General features: G+C 53.5%; 10 protein-coding genes across 11 annotated transcripts; 4 read left to right on the top strand and 6 right to left on the bottom strand.

Annotated features, from left to right (window-relative positions):
* Positions 1–676: 676 nt before the first annotated feature.
* J3458_020043 (uncharacterized protein) lies at positions 677–1,447 on the top strand (the record flags this gene model as incomplete). The annotated part of the gene is made up of 2 exons (XM_007817595.2): positions 677–986; positions 1,086–1,447. The coding sequence occupies 2 exons, from the start codon at positions 677–679 to the stop codon at positions 1,445–1,447; spliced, it is 672 nt and encodes a 223-aa protein (XP_007815786.2).
* A 200-nt stretch (positions 1,448–1,647) lies between these two features.
* J3458_020042 (uncharacterized protein) lies at positions 1,648–2,684 on the bottom strand. Its single transcript, XM_066121839.1, has one exon. It carries the CDS (start codon positions 2,569–2,571, stop codon positions 1,939–1,941), a length of 633 nt encoding a protein of 210 aa, XP_065973456.1. The 5' UTR covers positions 2,572–2,684; the 3' UTR covers positions 1,648–1,938.
* Positions 2,685–3,018: 334 nt separating this feature from the next.
* J3458_020041 (uncharacterized protein) lies at positions 3,019–5,195 on the top strand. Its single transcript, XM_066121838.1, has one exon. The coding sequence runs from the start codon at positions 3,331–3,333 to the stop codon at positions 4,474–4,476; it is 1,146 nt and encodes a 381-aa protein (XP_065973455.1). The 5' UTR covers positions 3,019–3,330; the 3' UTR covers positions 4,477–5,195.
* A 1,052-nt stretch (positions 5,196–6,247) lies between these two features.
* On the top strand, positions 6,248–7,163 carry J3458_020040 (uncharacterized protein; the record flags this gene model as incomplete). Its single annotated transcript, XM_066121837.1, has 2 exons — positions 6,248–6,305; positions 6,472–7,163. The coding sequence occupies 2 exons, from the start codon at positions 6,248–6,250 to the stop codon at positions 7,161–7,163; spliced, it is 750 nt and encodes a 249-aa protein (XP_065973454.1).
* A 1,612-nt stretch (positions 7,164–8,775) lies between these two features.
* On the bottom strand, positions 8,776–9,669 carry J3458_020039 (uncharacterized protein; the record flags this gene model as incomplete). The annotated part of the gene is made up of 1 exon (XM_007817592.2): positions 8,776–9,669. The coding sequence occupies one exon, from the start codon at positions 9,667–9,669 to the stop codon at positions 8,776–8,778; it is 894 nt and encodes a 297-aa protein (XP_007815783.2).
* Positions 9,670–10,760: 1,091 nt separating this feature from the next.
* Positions 10,761–11,711, bottom strand: J3458_020038 (uncharacterized protein; the record flags this gene model as incomplete). Its single annotated transcript, XM_007815574.2, has 1 exon — positions 10,761–11,711. The coding sequence occupies one exon, from the start codon at positions 11,709–11,711 to the stop codon at positions 10,761–10,763; it is 951 nt and encodes a 316-aa protein (XP_007813765.2).
* A 1,673-nt stretch (positions 11,712–13,384) lies between these two features.
* On the top strand, positions 13,385–13,848 carry J3458_020037 (uncharacterized protein; the record flags this gene model as incomplete). The annotated part of the gene is made up of 2 exons (XM_066121836.1): positions 13,385–13,460; positions 13,547–13,848. The coding sequence occupies 2 exons, from the start codon at positions 13,385–13,387 to the stop codon at positions 13,846–13,848; spliced, it is 378 nt and encodes a 125-aa protein (XP_065973453.1).
* A 481-nt stretch (positions 13,849–14,329) lies between these two features.
* J3458_020036 (uncharacterized protein) lies at positions 14,330–16,004 on the bottom strand. The gene is made up of 2 exons (XM_066121835.1): positions 15,351–16,004; positions 14,330–15,275 (listed from the first exon to the last, which is right to left on the bottom strand). Exons 1-2 carry the CDS (start codon positions 15,778–15,780, stop codon positions 14,548–14,550), a joined length of 1,158 nt encoding a protein of 385 aa, XP_065973452.1. The 5' UTR covers positions 15,781–16,004; the 3' UTR covers positions 14,330–14,547.
* A 269-nt stretch (positions 16,005–16,273) lies between these two features.
* Positions 16,274–18,812, bottom strand: J3458_020035 (uncharacterized protein). Its single transcript, XM_007815572.2, has one exon. The coding sequence runs from the start codon at positions 18,254–18,256 to the stop codon at positions 16,634–16,636; it is 1,623 nt and encodes a 540-aa protein (XP_007813763.2). The 5' UTR covers positions 18,257–18,812; the 3' UTR covers positions 16,274–16,633.
* A 665-nt stretch (positions 18,813–19,477) lies between these two features.
* Positions 19,478–22,956, bottom strand: SPA2_2 (component of the polarisome). Of its 2 annotated transcripts, XM_007815571.2 has the most exons (3): positions 21,720–22,956; positions 20,392–21,663; positions 19,478–20,324 (listed from the first exon to the last, which is right to left on the bottom strand). In XM_007815571.2, exons 1-3 carry the CDS (start codon positions 22,680–22,682, stop codon positions 19,941–19,943), a joined length of 2,619 nt encoding a protein of 872 aa, XP_007813762.2. In that variant the 5' UTR covers positions 22,683–22,956; the 3' UTR covers positions 19,478–19,940. The 2 variants fall into 2 exon arrangements, with proteins under 2 accessions (XP_007813762.2, XP_065973451.1); XM_066121834.1 differs by having other exon boundaries at positions 19,478–21,663.
* Between the last annotated feature and the right edge of the window lie 1,135 nt (positions 22,957–24,091).

Below are 24,091 nucleotides of genomic sequence, written 5' to 3'. Positions count from 1 at the left end.
TGAAGTGGGCGTCGAATATTGGGCACTCGGCGTCTTAATCCACGTGAGATAATATCAGGACATCTATCCCCTCTCAAAATTCAAATAAGAAGCTACAATAAAATGAGTATTCACTGGCACGTGAACAGATTCTTTCCTTCCAAAAGGGATGCTTTAGTTTAACGTGAATAAAGGCAGACGCTCAATGATGCATAAAACACACTTGCATGCAAAAGGATGGGCCCTTCTTTGCTGTGCATAGTTTATCACAGCTAGCTCTTGACTTCCTCAAAAGAGATCAGGGAAAAGAAAAATTGAAAACAAAAGATTCGTCTTCTCATGTGACTTCTTGAAGAACTTGTTCCGAACGCATCCGACGACAAACGGACAAAGAGAGGCGTCACGTTTACGGCACCCTCTCTTTGAGGGCGACGGATGTATAAGGACTGCCTCCTCCTGAAGACAATCTGCGTCGCTTGATTTAAAAATATCTCCACAAACAATCGAAACTCCTGCAGTACGTTTGCCGTGGTGCGCGTTCATCATTATTGACATTGCGCAGACCTATCTCAACTTGGCCACTATTATCTTGACTTTTTTACAAAAAGGAACACATTACGGTTAGTTTCTCTTATGTTATGGTGGCCGATCTTTCCTTGTAGCCAAGTAGTATTTGCTCACAAACTTCAGTGTCGCAATGACAGTACCATGGACAAAAATTGCAACGGGAGACGGGATTCGCAAGGCGATCGAGGAGGCCCTGAAGTCGGCACCGAGTCATGAGGGGGACGAAAAAAAGTTTTCCTTGAAAGTACACTGGGAATCGAGTGAAATCCAAATCCAAGAATCCGCATTCCGTGAAGTCAATAAGACGACTACTTCTATCGGCAAAACTCCGAAGGAACTAAAGAGACCTTGCCAAGATTTTGTAGCAGAGAATTGGAGTCACACAGGGTCAGATGTGCTGGATGCGATAATGGAATTTTTGGACACGCAGTACAATTTAGGTGAGTAGGGAGAGCTAGGTCTTCGCTACTTCCCATGGAGCCAATTGTGCACCGGTCGGACACCATGACAATGTCTTACTGACTTCTATACCATGGCAGACCTCGACAACCAAGACCGGAGCTACAGCATCAAGTTGAATTGGGACGAGCAGTATGCTCAATATACTGCGGAAATCACCGGAACGCATGAAGATGTTAGGAACATCACCGAACAACTAGCATGGATGACAGCCACATTTCGCAACTCAAACGATTCGACAAACGCCACTTCCAAGGTCTATTTCAGCTGGACCAAGAAAAGGAGTAGGATAAGGGCCGAAATAAAGCCTCTACCTCTTGACTCATCCCCGGAGACAAATCCTGAGAAGCTCGTCGACTCAACAGACTCCCCCCAATACATTTTTGAATACGAGGATGTTTCTGTATATATTCAGCCCAAGAAGGAAAACCAAGAGGATTGATAGCAACACTGACGTGCTGGGCCAGAGAAGTTTTTCAGAGGCTGATGGTCATGCCAGTTGCTTTTTCTGGGACTGAAATCAAGTTTGAGTTGAGGCGTCACGATGCAGAGGGTTTCAGAGGGTGTGACCAGGTATAATAAAAAGGGTCGAATTTGCGGGATTTTGAGGGGTTTCAACGAAGAAGTGTATAATTACTATCAACATGGTCAACTTCGTCATACATGTGCAATAACCCCCAGCCCTTTCACCGTTGAAGGCTTCTGAAGTCGCTGTGCAAGTTCGCCTCAATAACAAAGATTTTGCATCCAACATGAGCTGAGACTTCTGACATTCCGCTCGAAAGGATCTTGACCTTTGTAAGGTTGAGGTATTCATGTCGTTGCACAGAGTCTCAGCCACTTCTTCTTCTGCCCGTCACCCGGCCCGGGCCGCTAGTGGATCCGGCCATGTGGCATGTGCCATTCGCTACTGGTTCACATCAATTGATTGCATCACAGCTTGGGCTCCTTTTCTTGCACCTCAATCCAGAGGCCTTCAGCCTCGGCAAACAAGCCGCCTTCCCCGTCCTCAACCGTCCCCCTGAGCCACAGCTTTCTTCCACCCGACCTGCTCTCCAGCCAAGTGCGGCAGAGGACAATGCTGGGGGTACGCAGAGGCTTCCTATACTTTATATTCAGGGACGCCGTATAACCGGACATTCCCGGTGACCGGTGAAGACCGACGACCATGCCCATGGTGTCATCTAGTATGGTGGCGACTAGGCCACCGTGTGCGACGTTGGTGTGCCCGTTGACACCTCGGCCGAGGAGGGCAAGGAGGCTCACGAGCTCCCCTGCGACAGGGCTATTGGCACCGGTGGTAGCTGGTGACGGCCTGGGCTGCGGCTGCGGCACTTTGTAAAATGATTGCCACGAGCTGATGGTGTCGCCTGTTGCCAGAGTCTCGGCAATAAAGGAGTCCTCGCTACTGGCCTTGGGTTGGCGAGATGGAGTGGCCACGGGAGTTAGATTGGCATCATGGAGGAGCCGCAAGCACCAGGCAGGTGCCGAGGCGGAACCAAAAGTAGTGCGGGCATTTTCAGATAGCGGCTCTGGTCGGATTGCCGGCCTTTCCAAGACGACCATGTTGAGAATTGGGTCGTTGTTGAATCGTCGTGGTTTCTGCTAATTTAACAAGGTGAAAGACATGAGGATGGAGGGGGTTTTCGGGTTTTTCTTGCCGAGGCATAGCTTCGCTGAGGCAATACCCGAGTAGCAGGCGCGAAAATGCTAGCCGTCAGAGAATGGATTCACCCATTGCAACACATGCGAATTGTGGCAATCAATTATTCTGTTTATACATCTAAAGCCAAGTTTAAAAAAGTGCATATCGCTCCCCCATGTTTTGGAAGGCGTGCGCTGCTCCTTCCTGATTCGGGGAGCATCGCTGCGACACAGCTAAAGCAGCCAGCCTCACCCTGGACCGCAGCAGAAGACATAGACCTCGCAACCTCAGGACACGGGCATTCTTCATTGGATTAATTGACTAGCAGCAAAGAATCCATTAGGAAACAAGCCGCCGCTGGCATTGTAGCGAACATGCCGGCCCGTGGTGCTGTGGATCTGGGGCTTTGTCGTGGTGTGCGACCGACTAGCTGCGCTTGACGTCCAGTCGCAGCCATGAAAGACGAGTTGGGGCAGCCTGATGCAATTCACTGTACTCTTGAGAGACTTTCATTCCCTCTGGTTCCTTTGAGAGTCAAGGCGCCTTCGAATGTCGCAGTTCCCCGAATGTCAATGCCTTTGTATCTTTGGCTGAACGCGGTTTAGCGTGTTTGCAACGCGCCCAGTTCAAAATTTTCTTCAACGCTCTGTTGGCACCCTCACCACTTCGGGTAGAAAGAAATGTCCAACGCCTCGGTTGAGAATTCAACATCGGACCTCCTCACGTTGATTATCACGACGTCGCCGACCCTCTCAGCTCCATCTACCGAGCTGCTCTCTGCCGTCCTCACGTCGTTTCGCGCTCATTGCGCTCCATTGTTGAACTGCAGCGTCATTGTCGTGTTCGACGCATGCGAACAAATTACTGCCCATCCGCGGCTCAAGAAAGGCTACGTCACACCAAAGAGCGCCCAAGACTACGACGCCTACAAGAAGAACGTCAAACATCTCTTCCTGCAGGAATATCTGCAGAGCACCTCCGAGCGGACAGAGCTGACAGAATGTTGCGGCGAAGCTGAGTACGGCTCACCATACAGCACGCCGGTTCTTTTCACCACCTCTTCCACAGCAGATGGCCGCGTCACTTTCATCGAGGCCGCGGGTCAGCGCCTGGGGTTTGGTTTGGCAGTTCGTACGGCACTCCGAGCAGTGGGAACTCCCTACGTCTGGGTACACCAACATGACTGGGCTCTCATCCACCATGTCCCAATCGCACATCTCCTTGGCATCATGAGGGCCTCCGAGTTGGACCATGACGATGAGAAGCCCATAAAATACGTCTGTCTGCCCTCTGGACGCAGGACCTCCTACGCTACGTCGGACCAAGTCATGCCGTTTCCAGAGCTACGGAAGCTCGCCATTGCCCTTAGTGGCGATTATATATCGCCAGGGAGCTCCCCAACCGCCATCCCGCTGACACCCATGTTCTTTTGGCACGACAAGCCGCATATTGCCTCAACGGCGCATTATCTTCAGCGTGTTTTCCCCAGCAGGCTGGCCATGATGCGCGGGGCATTCATCGAGGACACGATCGGGCAGAGAGCCAGGAGTCAGATGAAGGAAGGGCAGTGGGCCAAATGGGCAACCTGGCTTTACAACCCCCGAGATGGCAAGCAAGTGTGCTTGAGACATCTCCATGGCAGGACGTGGAGAGGTGAGGAGGAGGAAACGAGGATGAAGGGGGTACATCGTGAGCGAAACTTGGCTGCGTTGCGCCAGTTGGCAGATGCAGCAAACGGTAATGCCGATGCCAACACCAACTCTAGATTCCTAGAAGACGACTCGGATACAGAAATTAGCCTAGACTTCTTACGAGAAGAGACGTGAGATTTCTTCAGACGAGTTCGAACTACCTCGGTGTCCAGTGCTCGCAACGCCGGCGCCTTCCATCTCGATGCATTGAACTTTCGATTCCGTATTCGAAAATATCCCGCATCGGCACGTCTTGCATATCCGCTGTTTTTTCCCTCCAATGAGACCATCGTGACCATGCTGCCTTCGGAGTCATCAAGCTCCCGAAACCTAGGTAATCTTGGCCTTTTCTCGTCGGCGTGTTTTGGCAATGGTTGTGTAAGGCAATCTCGAAATGGTATCCCGAACACGGGCTATTTCCGAGGTGTTACATTTAGGTCGCGCGTGTATCGCTTGTTTCGGGTGCTGCCTACCCAATGACTGGGAAACTTGGGTCGGCTTGAATTTACAACGACGGCACACGTAGGTGACAGATATGTTGTTTTACACGCCGTTCCTGTGCTGAGACCTGCAACTTGGTCCAGTTTTTTTTTCCCTTTTTTTTTGCATCCTCAGATTCAAGCGATTCAAGCTACAGAACTACCTGCTTATATATATATATATGTATTCATATCAAATTATAAAAAAAAAAAGGAAAAAATAATCTGGATAAAGGGCATCTAGTAAAACTATATTTTAGCCATACCTAGGCCGGGGAACCGCAACTAACCACGCAAGACAGCATGAACGCATCGCGATGCGTCAGACACACTACCCGAATTGGTGATATATATGTTCATATATAATTAAGTCTGTTAATATTTTTTTTTAAAAAAGATCTTTCTTAATCCAAATAATCATGCAAGCATCGTGCAAGCATTACATCAGTTAACACAATGTGTTGGCCGTACCAACCCAGAGAACCCCAACATGCCACGTAATACAACCACGAGTACACGCATCGTGATGCGTCAGAAACTAGCAAAATATAATATACATGAAACGAAACCTTCAAACTTCATGATCCTCTTGACAAATACACCTACACAGCTAGTGACTTGTTCCAGAATTCTCCAGCTAGCCAAAGGCTTATACAATGGGGTGATTTGCTTCAGCGGTAGACCTTGATAGGCATGGCCGAGCGGCGCACGGGTATGCAGCGAGCCAAGAGAGGAGCTGGTCTTTTCCGGCTTTGAGGTCGTTGTGCTCCGGGAACAAGCATCCGCGACACTTGTGGCTGAGCGAATACGCAAACTCATCCGACTGCCTCTCAGAATTTTTTCCACCTCTTTGTCTAATTGGTGCAAGGGTCTCTTTACCGTTGCATGGCAACGACATGTCCTTAATGCGGCCCAATTCTACGCGTGGGACATTTTTTGGCCCTATGAGATAGCCTTGTAGTCTAAAACTATTGTAATGTGCTTCTGTACCGGTGGAAACTCCTGGTCTTGGTCTATTTGGAACGGTTACTTCTGAGCATACTAGTGGCGTATTGAGTGATGACGTAGACGCACCTGCGTATCTGGTGTACAGAGCCTTTTATTCTTGTTTCCAGGAGTCCTTCAATATCTCATCGTCCACCAGCCACCCCCTCATCCAGAACAGTTAGCAACATCTGTCTAAATGCAAGGTACTGTACAGTGCCGTCTATTGAGTCTCGGCGTTATTTCTTGCCTCGACATTTAGACAGCTCACGATTCGTAGTATTTCCGGATACCCTGGCTCCTTGACCCAAGCAACCACCACCACCACGACGTCACTAGATAAGGGGGTGGCGTTTCTTTCTCCAGTCTCCCATTCATAAATCTGTGCCGGTGGACAAAGTGGCTCACGGCTTGATTCGTTTATCGAGTCGGTATCCCAAGACATGGGTCCCGGTACTACGGCAGATCGACTTGGACCGCTCACTCGCTCACCTTCAGTCGGTATAACTCTTGATCACTCATCCGTCCTAGCTCGTAGCCCTGCCGTGAGGCGGCATGCTTGATAAGCACTTGACGCTTTCCAAAGTGAAACTGACGCCCTGCATGATTTGCAGGCTGCGGACCCGAGCGCGGCTTCGCACTCACAGTTTTTGATTCATTCTTCTAGGCGACGAAAGGGGGCCGCTAGCTTTGGTCGTCAACCTCTGCCGCGATGATGCCTTCAAATCCTCCAGACATGCCCTCCTGCCCATGAATAACAGCACGGCACTGAACCCCCGGGATCTGCAGCACCTGGAGCGAAGAGGCTGCTTCAGCTTGCCATCTCGCGGGATGCAGGACGCGTTGCTCCGCGCCTACTTTCACCATGTGCATCCCTTTGCGCCCGTCGTCGACGTGCCCGACTTTGCGTATCGCTACACAACCGGACAAGTGAGCATCTTGTTGCTTTGGAGCATGTTTGCCGCGGCAGGGGGCGTGAGTCATGTCTACATGCGAGAGTTGAGACCGGCGAGCAGCACGTCGATGGAGCTGACCAATGTCTGGTGGTTTGTCGACGAGCAGCTGCCAACCGGCGAGCTTGGGACGACGAGGACAGAGGCCAAGTCGACGGCGTTTGAGCGGGCAAAGGCCGTCTATGAGTTGGAGTACGAAAAGGAGACAATGCTTCTCATCCAGTCCACATACCTGATGAGCTACCGGCTCGGGCGCTTAAACGACGTCAGGGGGCCGTGGTATTGGATGGGCGTCGCCATCAACCTCGCCTACACGGCCGGGCTTCACCGTCTCCCGCCTCCCGAATCGCCAAAGGCTCCCGCCGTAGAGGTCCCTCGCGAAGTCTACCACCGCTTCCTGCCCTGAGAGATCAACGAGCTGGTCCGGCTGTGGCTGTGCCTCGTCAGGATCAGCGCCACGCTGGGCAGCGCACCATCGTCGTTTTACACGGCCAAGTCGTCGGGCCCAACGCGCCGACAGATTGACCACATGGAGCGCGAATTCGAGACGCACCTCTCCGGCCTCCCAGCCGGGAGCCACAGGAGCAATTGAAGCTCATGGTGATGCACGTACACCAGATCCGGCTGTATCACGAGTATGCCGCTACCCCCCCCCCCTTACCACGTCGTGTATACACATCTAACCGAGTCCCTGCTCCAGAGCAACAGCAGCCATCCTGTATATCCCCCAGAGCCAAAGCCTGCAGTACAAAGGCACAGCCAAGCACCGAGGCTCCCTCTAGTCTCTGAGTCTCCGGAAAATGCGAGCCTCGGCGCACCGCATCACGCACCTGATCAACGTCATGATGGGCAAAGGCCTCACCACGCACGTCCACATGCTCACGTAAAGCCCTTTTGCCCGCCCAAAAAAAAAAAACCCACCAGGGATAAGAACAAGAAAAGAAGGCTAACGCGCGCAAGCAGCGTCATTGCCGTGATCCCCTCGATGCAGGTGCACCTCACCGACCTCATGTCCTCGAGCCAGCCGACGCGGCAGGCGGGCGAGCACAACCTGCACCTGTACATGGTGCTCCTGACAATCTCCGCACGACGCACGTCTCGGCCAAGGCGACGCACTGCCTGTTCAAGATGGCCATCGACAAGGTCAAGAACAAGCCCACGTCGTGTCCGTGCCCGCTGCTGGCGGGCGGCGGCGGCGTCCGGGCCCGCGTCGGCACCCGGCTCACAACCGGGGTATCGTCACCGACGACGGCGACCCGGTTTTCCCGGTCGCCATGCAGGGGCTGTCGTATCTGGACATGCTGCCGGTGATGTCGCCCGATGGGGAGTTTTCGCTGCACGAGTAACGGCTGCCATGTTTCTCTTTGGTGTGAAACGCGCGGGCTGACTAGTTTTTCAAATTTTCTCGGGACGTTTCGGGGCCGGAGATACAACGCTTTTAATCACGAGACTGTGCCTTTTTTTTTTTCCTTCCAGTGGAGCACACTATTACATGTACGATTATTACTACCATCTAGTTACCCCGTAGCCGGTCTGCACATGTGCCATTGCCTTTTTTGGCCCCCGTGTCTATATTTAAATCGTGCAAAAAGTCCCGCCCCCTTGCAAGCCGGGGTCCCGCCCCGCACCTCGGGCCCCCGAGCCCCAGTGTCCGAAACGCCCGGCTGTTCTCGGTGGGTACCCGCGGCTACCGGGGAGTCAAGCGCCGCACGTGGGATTGTGAGACTGGCAGCTCCGGGCCGTGGCCATGGTCCCGGGTCGTACATGACCTTCGCGTTTGTGTCTCGTGTACTCGGTAAAACAGAAATCATGGTCGCTGCCCTCTCGGTAGATCCATCTTGGTAAACAGAGCGAGAATTAAGGACAGAAATCGTCACGATCGCGCTCTCGGTAAAACAAGACCCTGATGCCGGGGAAATGTTGACCCAGGCAAAGCGGAGAGAGCCAAGGCTGTGGCTTATCCCCTCCGGGGGCCCTGCCGGGGGCCGCATCACGGTTGCCGGAAAGCACCAGACCGCTTAGCAGTTCGTCGGCCGGTACGCCTTGAGCGAGGTGTCGCCGCCGGGGACGGCGCCCTGCGCAGCAGCCATGTACTTGTCAATGGCGGGCAGCACATGCGGGCAGCGGTCCTGGTTCATGGCCCTGACCAGGGTCTTGACCTCGTCGGGCTTCATGGTCGACCCGCGCTTGGACACGAGCGTCAGGCCGTCGACGATGAACTGGAACGTGTCCTGGTTGACCAGCACGTCGTGGGCGTCGGCGACGTTGGCGTCCCTGGCGGCGGCCGTGCCGTTAAGGAAGACGCGGTCCAGGACGGCCTTGTGCACGAGCTCGTCGTTTTCGGCGTCGAGCGCAATCTTGCCCTGCCTCTGCAGCTCCTGGGGTTCCATGGACTCGGCGTTGGACAGGAAGTTGGAGACGGTGCCCGTGTCGTTTCGCCACGCGCGCGCCGCGGCGTCGATCTGCTCGCTGGTTGGCGTCTGCGTGCTCGCGGTTCCGATTCCGCCAGACGACGACGAGCCTCCTCCGCCCGCCAGGGGCCCCAGGAAGTTGTCCACCATGCTGCCGATGGCTCCAAAGGTGGGAAGGGCCACGGCGGCGTGTCCCTGGAGGACGATGACGAGGGGGCCGATGACGTTTTTTGGCCGCATTTTGTCTTTCTTGTTGTGTATAATAGACAGGCAAGTAAGAAAAAAGGTGCGAAAAAGAGGCCTAACGATTGGACTGTTGACAATAAAGGATGGAATACTGCTGCTGCAGCTGCTCGGTGTGTTCTGGTTGCAAACGAGTGTGAGTATCAGATTAAGGCTAGTATAGGCGTGAGCTGATGACCAGATGTTTTCCCCCCACGATGCCACAGGACACACCAGACGAGACCAATTATATATACCTTTCCATTTCAAGTTACACATCAAAGTAGCGGTTTTTTCTCGGCGGTAAATAATGGGCCTGTCCGCACAGAAGCTTTCCGTGTAACTTTTTTGTTTCCCAAGGCTTTTGCTTTGCGATGCCCACCACGAGCGCAAAATCCATGTAGTCTTTGTCGCCGGAAATGACGCATGTTTTAGATGCTACCCACTTTTGACTCTCGAGCATCGTACAAACCGTTAAAATATGGGCCCATGATGGTAGATTGCGAGAACCTATCGTGGCCGCCACGCGCGTGGTGGTGGCATCCCCACCGACCATGTCAAAGCACATCGACACATGCCTCCCCCACGCAGCGAGCGACCTGTTCGTTTCAGGTTTGACCTGCTCAGGGGATCACCGCTACGGTGTTGCGCTACGGCGCGCAGAAAGCTTGGTTGCCTCGGGACTTTGTGGGCTGGGTGGCCAGATGGGATGGCCGGCAATAGGAGGGGATTGGTGCTCTTGACTACACTGGCCGAGTTTTTGACGTTGGCTGGAGGGGGAACTTTGGATGAGAGACGGGGAAGGGGGGGCTCGAACGATTTGTTTTGAAGCGCAGCTTCGGTGATTCGGAACCTTTAAGCTGTTGTTGACTCTCTCGACAGCCATCAATGGGCCCTGTGATGATCTGAAAAGCCGTGTCCACTGTAGTAAAGCACCTGGTGTAGTTTTGGCAAAACTGCTGCGTTTTCGGCTTCAACTCGTACGTAACGACGGATACATTCGGCGTGTTGATCACAGTCGTGCCGCAGTGCGAGGAGGACGCCCTCCTTCCATCTTGTATGTGAAAATGTGGCTCTTTGTTGACAATTCAATCATGTCCTACCAGCCTGCCGGTATTGTTTATAGTCCCTATATCAAGAGCCTGTAGTCTGAATCGTGATGCCTGAATTGCTTGATAGGCCTCTTCTTGGACGTTGAACCATTTGATCCGTTGGCATGGTCACCTCTGACAGTAGTTGGTTTATTCTTACAATGCAGTTTTCCACATTTAGCAACCCTTTTTATGCCAGTCTTTTGGGACTTTCAAGCCCAGGGGACACTAAAAGCTGTCTATTGATGGGCGTTGCTTTTGGGCCAACCAAGTCTCGGGTCACAATGGAAGGGAGTCATGCTGTTCCTCAAGGGCTTCGATATCTTGTCCGTCTGAATCCCCGCAGTAGGGTAACTCGGGCAAGATGCGCCTAGCCTCCCTTCTCGCCTTTTTCAGGCGGCGCTTGGCCTTGATACCCAGCTTCGTCTTCTTGGGTTTCGAATCCACCGGCTTGTCAATCCACACGGGGAGCGCAACAGGGGCATGGGCAACTGCGTCGAGGGTGCGGAACAGCTCTTCGTTGGCGGCGGTAGTCTCGGGCGCCATGCGGCCATCGCGCACGGCAATCATGAGCAGAGCCTTGAGAGCAAAGTGTGCGTCGTTCCCGGCAGCGTGGAGGTTCGCGTAGGGAATGGCGAATTCGTCCAAGAGCTTCTCTATGCTGTAGCGGTAGTAGAGCTGGAGCGGGTACTGCGCAGCCTTGACCGTGTCCATGATGTAGGCGGCTCGGCTGGCGATTCCGGGGTCCAGGTTGTTCAGGAACTTGACCTCCTCGCGCGTCCCGTGGGCGACGAGCACGTACGCCCTGCCGGCGGTGAGGTGGGCGAAACTCGTGATGAACTCGGGAAGGGCAATGCGCTCCGTGTCCCCGAAGAGGAACGACTTGGCGGCCCACTTGCATGGCCGCGAGTCTGTGTTTATGAACTGGTGAGAGGTGATGGCGGCCCCCGGATCGTGGAGCGGCGTTGTGAGGTGGCGCGTGTCCAAGATGGAGACGCCAATGTGGAAGCTTTGTCCTGGGGAAATGACTTGGTAACCCCCGCCTGTGTCGACGTCTACGGCGACGAGCAGGACGTCTTTGATGTGTGTTCCTGGGAGGGAGTGGCTGATGGGGGGCGGGGTGTATGGCGGAACGGGGTGGAGGGATTCGAGGCGATATCCTAGGATTTGGCGGAGGGCAATGTTTTCCTCGCGCAGGATGCCCGTGTGCTGGCCTGGGACTGAGGGCATCGTGCGTGATGGTGATTTGGTGGTTTGGTGGTTTGGTGGTTTGGTGGTTTGGTGGTTTGGTGGTTTGGTGGTTTGGTGGTTTGGTGGTTTGGTGGTTTGGTGGTTTGGTGGTTTGGTGGTTTGGTGGTTTGGTGGTTTGGTGGTTTGGTGGTTTGGTGGTTTGGTGGTTTGGTGGTTTGGTGGTTTGGTGGTTTGGTGGTTTGGTGGTTTGGTGGTTTGGTGGTTTGGTGGTTTGGTGGTTTGGTGGTTTGGTGGTTTGGTGGTTTGGTGGTTTGGTGGTTTGGTGGTTTGGTGGTTTGGTGGGTGGGTCGGGGGTCGGGGGTCGGTGGTTGTTGGGGCCGACCGACTCCGCTGCCAGCGAGATGACGTCTGCCTGGTTGGAAATATCTGGATGAGAAATGGTTTGTTCTCTACCAGATATTCCACGCAGCGTGCGGTATCGAACAGGTTTTGGAGGAAAAAGGTGTAAATTGCGCCTAAGAATAGTCAGAGGTGACTCGAACTAAACACCTAGTTCATCATTACAAATTCTGGACGGACAAAGCCAGCGCCACCAAGCAAATTGTCTCGTGCAAGCTTCGACCGCGGAGTACTAGCATGGGCCTACTCCGTACAGGAAGAAAAATAATATTTGGCAGTTTGAGTTGCAAGATACTACAGATTCATGGGCAGCTGCCTATTGTCACCAGTGACGGTTGAGAAAAAAGACACCTCGACATTTCGTCGGTTGACTGCCCAAAAGTGAAGCTCTATACTTGTGCATATTGTGCGATAATTATTGATGAGAACGCGTTCGGACACTTATGCCCCCCCCCACATGAGAAGCGGGCTTGATACAACCAGCGGTGCCGCACTAACTGCCATGAAGTTTCAAAATGCATAAAGTCTAGTCACATTAAGCCAACACGGCCACGGCTAAAAATAACACACCAGACATTTTTTTTTTTTTTAAAAAAAGGGAAAAAAAAAAAAGAGGAACAGTTCCCCTATTTGTCCGCTGCCTAGTTCCTAAGACATTCAAGGACAGCAATGTAGATGGAAGCGCGAGACAAGCCGCGAGGGGCCGTGGTCATGGAATGCGATTTGATGGCAATATTGAAGTGTTTGACCAGTTGTGGATTGTTGGCTGGGGTCACCATGTCTTGGGCTTTGCAACCTGGAAATATACCACATGTACACACTTGCCTCATTTCACCAGCCAAGTCAAATCGGCTCAAGCCGGCATCAAGGTACCGCCCGAGCATGCCCTTTGAGTTTACCCAACTCGACTGCAACATATTCTCTTATTTACACGAGAGTAGTCCGCATCATCCCTTCATTTCCATCCCGCTGAGCCAACCATGATCAGCGCAGTTTCAGCCACGAGCTGTCTGGTTCTGACTCGAGCCGGAGCCGCTCAGACCGTGACGCACATTCTCAAACAGAGCACAACTTCTTCCCAAATACCTCGGCGATTAGTGGATCCGTTCAACATGTTGGCTGGCGATAAAACACAATCCGAATAGAAAGCAGTGTCGTGTACAAGGCCAGCTATAAAAGCAAGAAGCCTGGCCCCTTGAGCTGTGGAAATGGTTTTTTGGAATCTCCAATTCATTGTGTTTAATTCAGCTTGTCGCATCTTGGGACCTTTTTTTTTCTCTTTACCGTCGTGATTAGCCAACCCTTTTTCAAGGATGCGCTTCACAACAACTATAGCCGCCGGGGCCGTGTTCCTGGCTCGCGCTGCCTGGGCTCGGCCAGTCGAACTGGGTAAGCCAGCAAACGCAGCCCTCCCCCTAGATAGTGCAAAGCTTATATCGGGACCGAGACTAATTCGATGGGCATTCTCTGCGAAGCGGCGCGCCCCAGTATGCAGGAACGCGCTGCTGCGGGCGGTGGCGGGCTTGCCACGATTCTCGCCGACCACGTCAAGTATGTGGCCAACCCGGCGAGCGCCAAGGACCCTATTACTCCGGCATCAGAAAACAATCCCGCTCGTGAGGCTCATCGCTCGGTTCACGCTGCGCTCTTTGACGTCGTCAGCGGAGGTGGCGGTCAAAAAGGGGCTGGTGCTGGTGCTGGTGATGCTGCTGGTCCAGATGCTGATGGTGCTGGCAAGGACAAAGCTGCCGGAGGAAAAGGTTCAAAGGAGCAATAAGAACACGGCTGCCGGATCAGCCTCCCTAGAGAACCGACATGTCATCTTTTGTAGTAGTCTAGGTATTGGTCAGCATGTTGACTTGACACACGTCATGGCTGGCGAGAAGCTGCTGTTTTCTTGTGCCCATCGATGATGAAGCCGCAAGATATTTATTGTGATGATGGTGGTGGGAGGCACGTTGACATTTGAGGTGTTGCTGGCTGCAGGTTGGGGTGGGCCACCAACAGGACAGACCAGGGTAAACTATTATCAACGTTCTAGTAAAGGCACCCGCGGAGAGTGAGACATTGCAAAAAAAGGTCCATCGTACCGAGACGTGGCGCTCACGCTCGGCATAATGCTCCCTCGTCACGACTTGTGCATCACATCATGACACTCTTTCAACATCACATTGCCGGCACGACGTGACACAACTATACTAGTCTACGGCACGAAGTGTATTATACGGGATTATTCATCACTACATTATGTTATCAATATCAAATTGCCAACTTTGGCGTGATGTATATTACAATGGGCTGTTCGTCACTACATGAGGTATTTAAATATCAAACTGCCGACCAACGACCCTTTGCTTCCTTTTCAAATATGACATTCCACGATACATTGCCAGCACACATGTCATTCGCACCATCTGCTGTCCTCATCTTCATTCTCTCCTTCATCTCATAGCCAATATACACGGGGCTGACAGACCTAAAAGTCGCCCCGTCTCTCACGCTCCTGCCGTCTGACCTCGTCACGGAACGTATTTCGTCCCCCGGTGCTGCCAGGCTCTTCAAAGGTTCCACGGACGGGGCTTCCAGTCAGGCTGCCTAGAGCTTCGCTATCGCGTCTAGGTCTCTCGGGAAAATCATCGCGGTAGTCAAATGGCGGGGGCGAAAGCGGCGCGGTATCAAGCTGGATGCCGTTGTCCTTGCGACCGCGGTTGAAGAGCTTCCGCGTCCTGTGGCCGGTGTATCCGTGGCGAGAGCGGCTCATGATATTGCCGAGCTCAATGCGCCGCGTCTTGCGGTTCCAGAGGCACCCGCCGACAAGGATGAGGGCGATGACGCCCAAGGTCACGGGTAGAGCGATGGTGAGGGTCTTGCCCTTGGGGGCGTTGCTGGGCGCCGTAGGGTCCAGAGGCGGGCCAGAGACCACGACCGGCAGCGGGATGGACTTGTTGTTGTAGGCGATGCTGTTTTCCGTGTCGTGGCCCATGAGGGTGATGGTGACGTTGTTGGTGTGCTTCTGGCCCTTGAGGTATTTGCCGTCCACGGCAAACGGGAAGTAGCCCCATTTCGCAGGGACGCTCTTGTCGATCGTCTCGAGAAGCACGTACTCGTTACTGGTGGTGTTGAGGTAGTCGAGGCGGACGCTGACGAAGTAGGTCGAGTTGAGGGTGGCTGCTGATTTATTGTAGTAGTCTGGGTCCCAGGTGACTGGTTTGGACAAACATCTTGTTAGCTGGACTGATCCCGAGGTGTTGCGTTTTGGGAAAAGGGTTCAAGACGCACTGTAATAAGTGTTGCCGGTGTAAATGCTGGAATTGTACGACGGGCGGCAGAATGGCGCATACGGCCCGTTCTTGTTGTAGCATCGCGAAAAGGAGCCCTGGTTGGTGCCGGCATTGGTCGGAGTCGGGTTAGGCGGCAGGCCGGTGCTGGTGGAAACGTGCCCGTAGCTGGTCAGAGTGTACACCGAGGCTGTGAGGTCGTGAGGCGCCGTGTCGATGCCCGACGGGGTGCCGCTGATGGTGGTGAATACGGGAGTAAACGTCTTGCTGGGATTGCCGTTGTCGTCGATGGTTACCCAGGGAGCGGCAGGGAGGTTGTCGTCGTTGTCGTAGTCGCGACGCAGGACGGGAGGCTCGCTGGCAGCAGGGACGGCAACGGCAGAGGCGGCACGGATGGCGAGGCCGGCGCCGAGAATCACGGACGCGTGCATGGCGGTTCTAGTTCTGGTGATGATGCCCTTTTTTATGGTGGTGGGAGGGAGAATCTGCAGATGGGAGACGGGAGGCGGGCTGCGCGAAATGCGCGACTGAACCCTTGTGGAAGAAGAAAGAAGAAAAAAAGTGGCTTCAATGCTGTGCTGTCTACGATTGCAATAGAGGAGTAGTATAGGATACAGAAAGGGGAGCAAGAAGAAGATGGACAGCTGGTTGTGATCAATTGAGGTGAGAGAATAAAGTTGATCTACGGAGTAAATATGTAGTCGAGGTCATTTCGGAATGGAAGGCTCGGACATTTCGCGACGAGCAATTGGCCAGTAACACGCGACCGATTTTTTTCTCCCTTCCCGCTTTTTCACATCACTTTCCCGGAAGATCCGCTACTTCCTTATAGCCGGCACCAAGGCCGCATTCAAAGTTTCTACCAGACTTTAACAAAATATCTGGGTCCTCGCGTATTTTAGTTTTTCTCATACATAACACCAAGGAGCCGGTTCATTCTTTTATTGATCATTGAAAATTGAATGTCGAGGCATGGCCCACAGGTACGTTGCCGCTCAATTTCTCTAGGCCCTTACTTTAGGACATCAAATCAGACATGATAGATCTAGGTGGTTTTGCGGGAAAACAAAGGATAACATTCCTCCAGCGGTACCAGTTGGGCTTTTCCCATGACACCTACACTCATACACACATGCACACATGCACCCTCCCAGATAGTACATCAACCCATCATAGCTACTACTCATCGTACAGTTCCATCGCCGGGGTATATATATATATAGTCAACCGTAATTGCCTCGTTGAACCACCTGTAACGCCCAATAAACGCCCCGAATTCCCCGTCTATTCACACATCTTGATTCGTTTCGGCGCATGCGCTTCAGGCCCCTCTGACAGTGGCCCCAGGCCATCTATTTCTCCCTGTTCCCGTTTCTTAGACACGTCAACAACAGGTACTGATACTCCGTCGCCATAGGCAGCACAGAGATCCAGTCGTTGCTCGCCCTCCCCAAGAGGTCTCATGAAGGCAGCAGGGATGGCCGTGGCCAGCCTACAGCTCGCCTGGCACGGCTGGTAGGAGTCGGTGGTCCATGCGGGATCAGCGTAGTTCTTGGCTTCGGCAATGGTGTACCCGCAGCTGAAGCCTTCGTGGTAGGCGTCGGGCAGAATGACGATTGTTTCGCCCGGCCGCTGGTCCACGATCCTGTATGGTATGCCCAGCTTTTGCAGCTTGTCGGGGAAGAAGAACTCGGCGCGGTGGCGCATAAACTGCGAACAGCCCAGGCCACGGCCCAATGCCCTTTCTGCAACATCGACTTTTGTGGTGGGAATGACGATCCAGATTTTTCGGCCCTTGTAGAGGTGGTTCAGTGATGCGAGGCGGAAATCCTCGGCGTGGATTTGGAATGTTGCGCCAAAGGCCGAGGCGGATTCGTACACATACGGGGTGTGGATGCCGGGAATGACGGCCTTTGTATTGTCGAGTTTGTCGCCCTTTAGTGGGTAGATTGGGCTCTTCTCGGGAACACCTGCAAGGCGCCTTTGGGTCTTGGTCCAGGCGGGTACGTCGACTCTGTATCTGATGTTGCGCAATTGTCTGTTTTGCTGCTTCCGGAAGAGATGCTTGAGGTTCTTCAGAAGTGCGTCGACAGGCTCGGAAAATCCTGCGTCGGACATGGATGAAGATGCGAATACGCCTTCCGAAGGCACGGTGCTGACTTGCCAGAATGACGTCCGCCTTATCAGCTTGACCTTGTAGGCATTGGCCAGCAAATTCTGGGCTGGTTTCTCTGGCAGCTCCTCCTGCAGCGCTTCCGGTATAATGACCTTGAAGCAGCCGTCTCCCTCAGCACCAAGGCTTTTGGCATAAGCCAACACGGCGGGGAAATCATCCCACTGTTCTTTGGTGGGTTGGAGGCGCAGGATTCGATGGCCATCGACTTGGTCGTAGTTGTGCTTGATATCCGATGCAGCATCGGGCTGTTTGGGCTGGTCCTCTGCCTCGTCCACGCCGGCACTGTCACTGCTGACGGGGATTTGTGGCACTGGTGCCTTTGCCTCCGTGTTCTCGGCAGTTACGCTTCCAGTAGTGATTGGGCTTGTTTGAAGCTTGTTGATTGTGTCTTGCTCGTCCAGCTTGACCTCGCCGTCTATTATACGGCCCGTGTCGGATGCAGGACGGCCCACTGCTTCTTGCGCAACCTCGTCCGACGTAACAGCCGGTTCTTGTAGAATGGTCATCGGTCCTTCTGGCTGCGATACATCAGCCTGTCGTTCGCCCGGCACACGGAAAAAGTCATCGACTTCCTCGACAGGTGTCGTCTGTCGATGCGCCAGGCCAGTCGCAACCGCCGAGGGGTCGCAGATGTGCATGTCGCCCACGTCCCTCGCCTCAGGCGGCGCTGGCACCACGGTCAGCGATGGCGACGCAGATGCGCCGCCACCGTGATACCCATATCCATCCATCTCGTATTCCCCTTGGAGTCGCCGTATCGCAGCCTGGGTATGAACCGTACAAGACGCTTCAGGCTAAAGGAAAAACGCCAAGTTGTCGATGGTGAAGTGAAAAGCAAAGGTGGGGTGGGCAAAGCGCCAGACAGCGCCAGACCAAGACCAGCCCTTCACCGTGTTCTTGCCGTCGAATGACTTGTCGGCCAATTGGTCCCAGGCGACGGTCTTTGAGTGGCGATTCGAAAGAGATGTGAATAATCGTCCGGCTTTGCGCACGTCGTGAGCTGGCTTTGCGCAAAGCACGGGTCAGTCAGAGCGTCGCAATGAAGCGATTCAAGACGGTCGTCGGAGTGTCCGATGATTGGCGCCGCCAGCCAAAGGTAGCACAGCACAGTTGCCAGGACACTCGAAGGGGGGCGAACGAGACTTTCTGCGTGCTAGCTTAGTGGGCGGCTGCCACACGTTCGAGCTGGTGTCGCAAGCGCAGCCATTCTCGAGGCGCACGAGTCGCAAGCAGGAATCACATGAAGCTTCCAGATGTCCTCTTCTGAGGGGCCTGCCTCTCTCTCTCACCCTCCTGCCTCTGCCTCTGCCTCGCTAGTTTGTTGGAAACTCGGTTGCAACGTGGGGGTGGGGCAATGACTCGTCCATGTCCCCTGCATGTGCACAATCTTTGGGTACCTGGTACCAGACGGAAGGACCTAGGTGTATGTATCTACTAGGTACCCTACCAACTTTAGAAGGTACCGACTGCACCCGTCCGCTCCGTTAGCATTTCTCTCTGCCTTGAATCCGCAGGCAAAAGGGAACGTTGATGAAAAGGGAGACGGGACAAAGCCCCGGCCCCGGCGTGGCCCCCCTTCCCAGCTTCCAGAGGCAAAGTCAAGAAAGTCTCAATCGGTTGCCTTTGTTGCTCGGTTGCTTGGCCGCTGGAGCATTTTTTTTTAATGTTCTTTTCCAATGCATGTCTCGCCAGGCCCTTCCATGCTGGGATTGATACCGCTTCCGGCCCGCGCACCCTGGCAACATTAGAACCTGCCCCGGTCAGTTCGTCCAGCCCCTGTCCGCCTGCCATCCGCCATCTCGCAGCACATGCACACTCAGATCCATCTCCACCTACGTAATTCCCCTGCACCCCAAGACCCTTTCTTGTGTGTGACACTCATTCCCGCCGTCTGAACAGTCATCATGTCCACACGCCCATCAGTGCATAGCTAGCTGCGTAGCCCATTCTCCATTAAACCAAGTTTCATGATATATTCATGGCTGGCAGAAGCCATTGCTCTTTTATACCACTAAAAGCAATCATCCGACACCAATGCTCAACTCCAACCCTACTGTTATTTCTCTATCTATACCAACCTCACTGGCCCTAACCGCACTCAACGGTCCATGCGAGGGTATTAGCCTTCCGCCTCCTCCTCCTCCTCTCGTCAATATCTAACGCCCACGGGATATAATTTAAACAAGCATTATACAATAAAAGTCGTCTCGTATCAGACATTTACACTTGATGCACCAAGGGGTATCTCCCATTCGAACAAAGCCCCAAATCAAGACTCAATCTCGATCATCATGCCATACATTCAAGGTAGCCCCCGTTCCCGTCATTTGCCTTCGATTTTTTATGACTTTTTTTGGAGGCCGTGTGTCGTTTCATTCTTTGACGTAACCGTAATATTCGTGCCACCGCCGTGCATCAAGAAAATTCATCGACGTCTCCGGGTGAGCTGAGCCCACCAATTCTCTGAACAAGTTCCTTGGTTTCACGGGCAATCTCAAAGGCAATTGGAGGCAGTGTTTGCGTCCACGTTCGCCACGGGCCGTCGTCCTGCCCAGCAGCAGACTGCGCCAGCTCTCGCCCTCTTTCGTTGGCTTCCATAAGCCGGTCGCAAACTGCTGCCAGTCTGGTCGTCATGCTGCCGTAACCAGAGGACTTGGTTTCGCCCAGGATTTTGCCAATAATCGCATTAATCGTCAAAACTTCACTTGTGATTTGCCCCATCTCGGCATTGCCGCGCACGCAGCTGACAAGATTTTGTATATCCGAGACTAGGACAGCCGTTTGGTCATCTAAATAGACCTGAACCACCGTCAGCTGGGTCGTCGATATGCAATCACAAACCGCCATATGTGCCGTAGGAGTGTACCTTTAGATCATCGGCTCGACTGTCGTGATATCCGTTAGGACCCTTATCGAGGCCCATATAGCCTCCACCGTTGATCATGCCATTCAATCCATTCACAGGAAACGGGTCAACCGACTCTCTAGGGGAGCTAATCGGGCTGTATGCCGATGATTCAGCGCTTGCGCGGGCTCCCGCACCACCCAGGCCTTGAAAAGGTGGCGGTGGCGGTAGACTCTCCTGGTTTGAAGTCTGGGTAGTGCTTCGAGGTGAGAAGAAACTAGCAGAGTCGACAGGAGTTATAATTCCTTCGTCTTCCTCCTCGAGCTCGCCAGGAGGTGTCGGTCTGATCTTGACAAGGCGAAGAAGCTCAACAACGGCTGCAGTGAGGTTAGAAGCAGCGGCATCCAATAGGGACACAGGAGATAGTCCCGCTCCGGCTTCGTAGTTCCTGCAGGCTGTTATGAGAGCATTGGCTGTTGCTGCAACTCTTGACCTCAGCTTTCCCTGTCGCTGAATGTTGTCATCATGAGGTGTTGACTTGTCCAAGGCCTTCGTAATTTGACGCACGCTGACCACGACCCTGTTCATCGAGTCAAGAGCCTTCTCGGGAGTTTCTTGATGTGCGGCTTGGAGCAGTTCGTCAATGGAAATTTGGAATTGGGTAACAAGAAAATCTTTGATAACGCCATCGTCGGCAACGAATTCCTTGTGTCGTACGTGTTTGCCAGCGTCGTGTTCTAGAGACAGGCCATGTGTTGAAGCCCGCAATCCGCCTTGCATTGTCTTGGAGCGAGCATAACGATTTCTCCAAAGGCGCACATCGCGTTCTAATTCCTCGTTTGCCTTTTCCAATTCGAGCTGTTTATCGTAAGTCGCAGCACTTTGCTGCGATAGCACTCTCATCTCCTGGAGGAACTCTTGTGCTTCTCGGCGGACTTCCTCGTTTACTTGCTCCTGCTGCCGCAATGACTCTCGAAGTTCGTCATTTTCTTGCTGCAGAGCGGAAACCGAGTTCGCAGGAACCTTCTGTTCCTGTTCGGCTCGCATGCGGTCTAATTCTTCCTTCATCGACTTGTTCAGGTCCAGGGCTTCAGCAAGTTTGTTCTCGAGATCCAGCCTGAGATCTGCCCACTCCTTCTTCTCCAAGTTCGTCGCCGTGGCCCGCGAACGTTCGCCGTCGAGCGCGCTATTCATCTCATCTTCTTTCTTCTTCATAGCGTCTTCCATGTCGGCTAATTTGTCCTGGAGTTCCCTTATTTGAGTCTGGTAGTCTTCCATGAGCTTCTTGTCCGCCTATATCTAGAGTCAGCTGCTTGGGGGGTTCAGATCACGTTAGAATGCATTCTCACCTCTGAGGTTGACGCTCCTTCGTCATCTTCTTCCAACATGGTACTTTTGTTTGGAACAATAGTATTATTTTGATTAAGTTGTTTTGGCGTCGGCCGTCCGTAATCGCCACTTGGTAAGTTGGGTGAAGGAGGGATATTATAGAGATCTGGAGCCGACGGCGCCCCACGAATTGAGCTGGCATCGGACGGCCTTCGCATGCGACTCTGACCTCGAGGAGGAAACATGCCATTAGCAGGAGTTCCAGTTCGGTTCATTGGACCACCGCGCATCGACATGGAGCTGCCTCCTCGAGGAATATCCCGCGCAATGAATGAAGGAAATCGTCTCTCCAACTCATGATACACGTCGGCGGCAAGATCCCGAAATCGTGGAGGGCCCAACGAGGAGAGACGCTGGCGAGCTTGGTTTCTCTTTGGGTGAAATGTCTTTTCTGGCAAAAGGAATTGCGGAGGGCCGTTTGGCGCATTAGGTCCACCAGCCCTAGCCATTGCTTGCCGACGCATCAATTCGTCGAATACATCTGTGCTGAGCTCAAAGAATTGTACCGAGGACAGGCGTAGGAGTTTATCGCGTGCCTTGTTTGGTTGTTGCCTCGCATTGTTATCCCTGGCATTCAGAAACGCCCTCAGTGCCATGTAATGTTCGCTCAGGACGGACTCGTCCAGTTCGCCGCCTCGCGTACCGTTGCCGCCTCCATCGCTTCCTCCAAAGAGGTTCGTACCAGTGCTCGATCGGCCAACCGAAGGCGGCGGTGAGGGACCTCCTGTACTTCGGGGCCCCGAAGGGAAGCCATTCATACTCATGGTTCCGATGGAACCTCCCGAATTAGGGGGAGACGCCAGGTTACCGCGACCGTTGGAATAAGGACCGGCTTCTTCGCGAAAAGGGTATTTTGATAGTGACCACTCGCTTCCACCTACAGATATAGGAGATAGCGGCGCATTGCGGCCAACAGGGCTCATGGTCGAGAGAAGAAGGGTAGGGAGGGTGATGCGCGAGGCAGGATTTTGGAGGCGCTGCGAAAGTGTCTTACACAAAGGAGACACCGCAAAGCACCGGTCACAAGCGGGCTCGTCTTGGAACACCAGGTCCCACAGTCACTGCCCCTGCTTGCTCGGGTCAGGGCAGCCTGTTTCCGGGGTCGCACGACGAGCTACCAAACTTATTCAAGGGAACGCGGCGGACAGAATAATTGCAGTACCAGCTGACTGGCGGTGGTCGTTCTACGCAGTCGGCTGAGGATGTTGGTGACGGTGAATGCAACGCGGCTGCCGGCAAGGTAAAGATGTCAGTGTGGGAGAGAGAAGACACAAAGGAATATTAAAGCCGGGAGCTTTACTAGACCAGGAAGTCGATGAACGGTGCGTCTGGTAAGACACAGGCCGTGTGTGCCTGGCTGCCTTTTGCCACTGCTGTCAAGGTCTCGGTCGGCGGAAATGGATCGACTGGTACTCCGTACCAGACGTTTGTTATTGAGACAGCACTCCGTACTAGAGAGTCGACGGAAGCAACAAAGTATACCCACAAGCTTGTAAATTGGCTGTTGGCAAAGGGCATGCGCGGTCGTAGCTGGGTGACTGGGGCCTTGAAACGACAGTGCGGGAAGCAGGGATGAAGAGCGACCACCCAGTCGTGACCGCCAAATTCGCAGCCTCCTATGGAGTACTCCGTAAAGTTTCCCTAGTCTTGAAGGTCCCAGTCTCGCACACCTCCTCCCACCTTGGCTTCCAGGGAAGCGCCAGAACGGAGTCAAAAAAGGGGGCGGGTGCAAGAAACGCGTGCTTGCAACCCAACAGCTGGCGGGCTGGTAACCGACCGGAAATGAGCCTGCTTCCCTGGCAGGAAGCCGCATGTATTAATATCGATTGGCAATTTTACAGTACATATGCCTGTCCGCTTTTGGGGGGAGGGATTCGGGTGTTCGAGAATCGACGGCTGAATCAACGTGAGCAAAGGATGTTGAATGACAAAGAAGAGCGTGTGGCCCGGTTGTCTGGTGGTGATTGCGACAGAAATCGATGATGATGAAAACCACAAGGGGAAAAAAAAAATAATAACTGTCGGACTAGGAGAGAGTTGGACCTATTGTATTAAATTGGAGAGACGAGAATCGGGCAGCATGGAAGGGCATGAAGGCGGCACGGCCTGGCACCAGCAATTGGCCCTGGAACCTGGGGATGGTAAAGACGACGGCCTCGATGAAAATATGTGATTGGTTCCTCATTGTGAGGGAAGGAACGACTTGGTGGTCCTTCTCCATGGGGCGCCCGGCGTTCTCCATGGGATTACAGCCACTCAATGAGGGCATGGATCACTCTGCAGCTTCCTGTTAATGTATCCTCCCTCGCCCTTTTCCAAAATTGTGACCCTT

Source organism: Metarhizium acridum (assembly GCF_019434415.1).
Source record: "Metarhizium acridum strain ARSEF 324 chromosome Unknown scaffold_568, whole genome shotgun sequence".
Classification (NCBI taxonomy): domain Eukaryota; kingdom Fungi; phylum Ascomycota; class Sordariomycetes; order Hypocreales; family Clavicipitaceae; genus Metarhizium; species Metarhizium acridum.
The sequence above is the reverse complement of the archived record's forward strand: the minus strand, read 5'-3'. Positions and strand labels throughout refer to the sequence as shown.

Coding starts and splice junctions, on each gene's coding strand:
- SPA2_2 (XM_007815571.2), bottom strand. CDS start 22,682: ATGAGCCCTGTTGGCCGCAATGCGCCGCTATCTCCTATATCTGTAGGT. Junction 21,664..21,719: donor AAGGAGCGTCAACCTCAGAG/GTGAGAATGCAT, acceptor CTCTAGATATAG/GCGGACAAGAAGCTCATGGA. Junction 20,325..20,391: donor GTCGAGCCGATGATCTAAAG/GTACACTCCTAC, acceptor ACGGTGGTTCAG/GTCTATTTAGATGACCAAAC.
- J3458_020035 (XM_007815572.2), bottom strand. CDS start 18,256: ATGGATGGATATGGGTATCACGGTGGCGGCGCATCTGCGTCGCCATCG.
- J3458_020036 (XM_066121835.1), bottom strand. CDS start 15,780: ATGCACGCGTCCGTGATTCTCGGCGCCGGCCTCGCCATCCGTGCCGCC. Junction 15,276..15,350: donor CACCGGCAACACTTATTACA/GTGCGTCTTGAA, acceptor TGTCCAAACCAG/TCACCTGGGACCCAGACTAC.
- J3458_020041 (XM_066121838.1), top strand. CDS start 3,331: ATGTCCAACGCCTCGGTTGAGAATTCAACATCGGACCTCCTCACGTTG.
- J3458_020042 (XM_066121839.1), bottom strand. CDS start 2,571: ATGGTCGTCTTGGAAAGGCCGGCAATCCGACCAGAGCCGCTATCTGAA.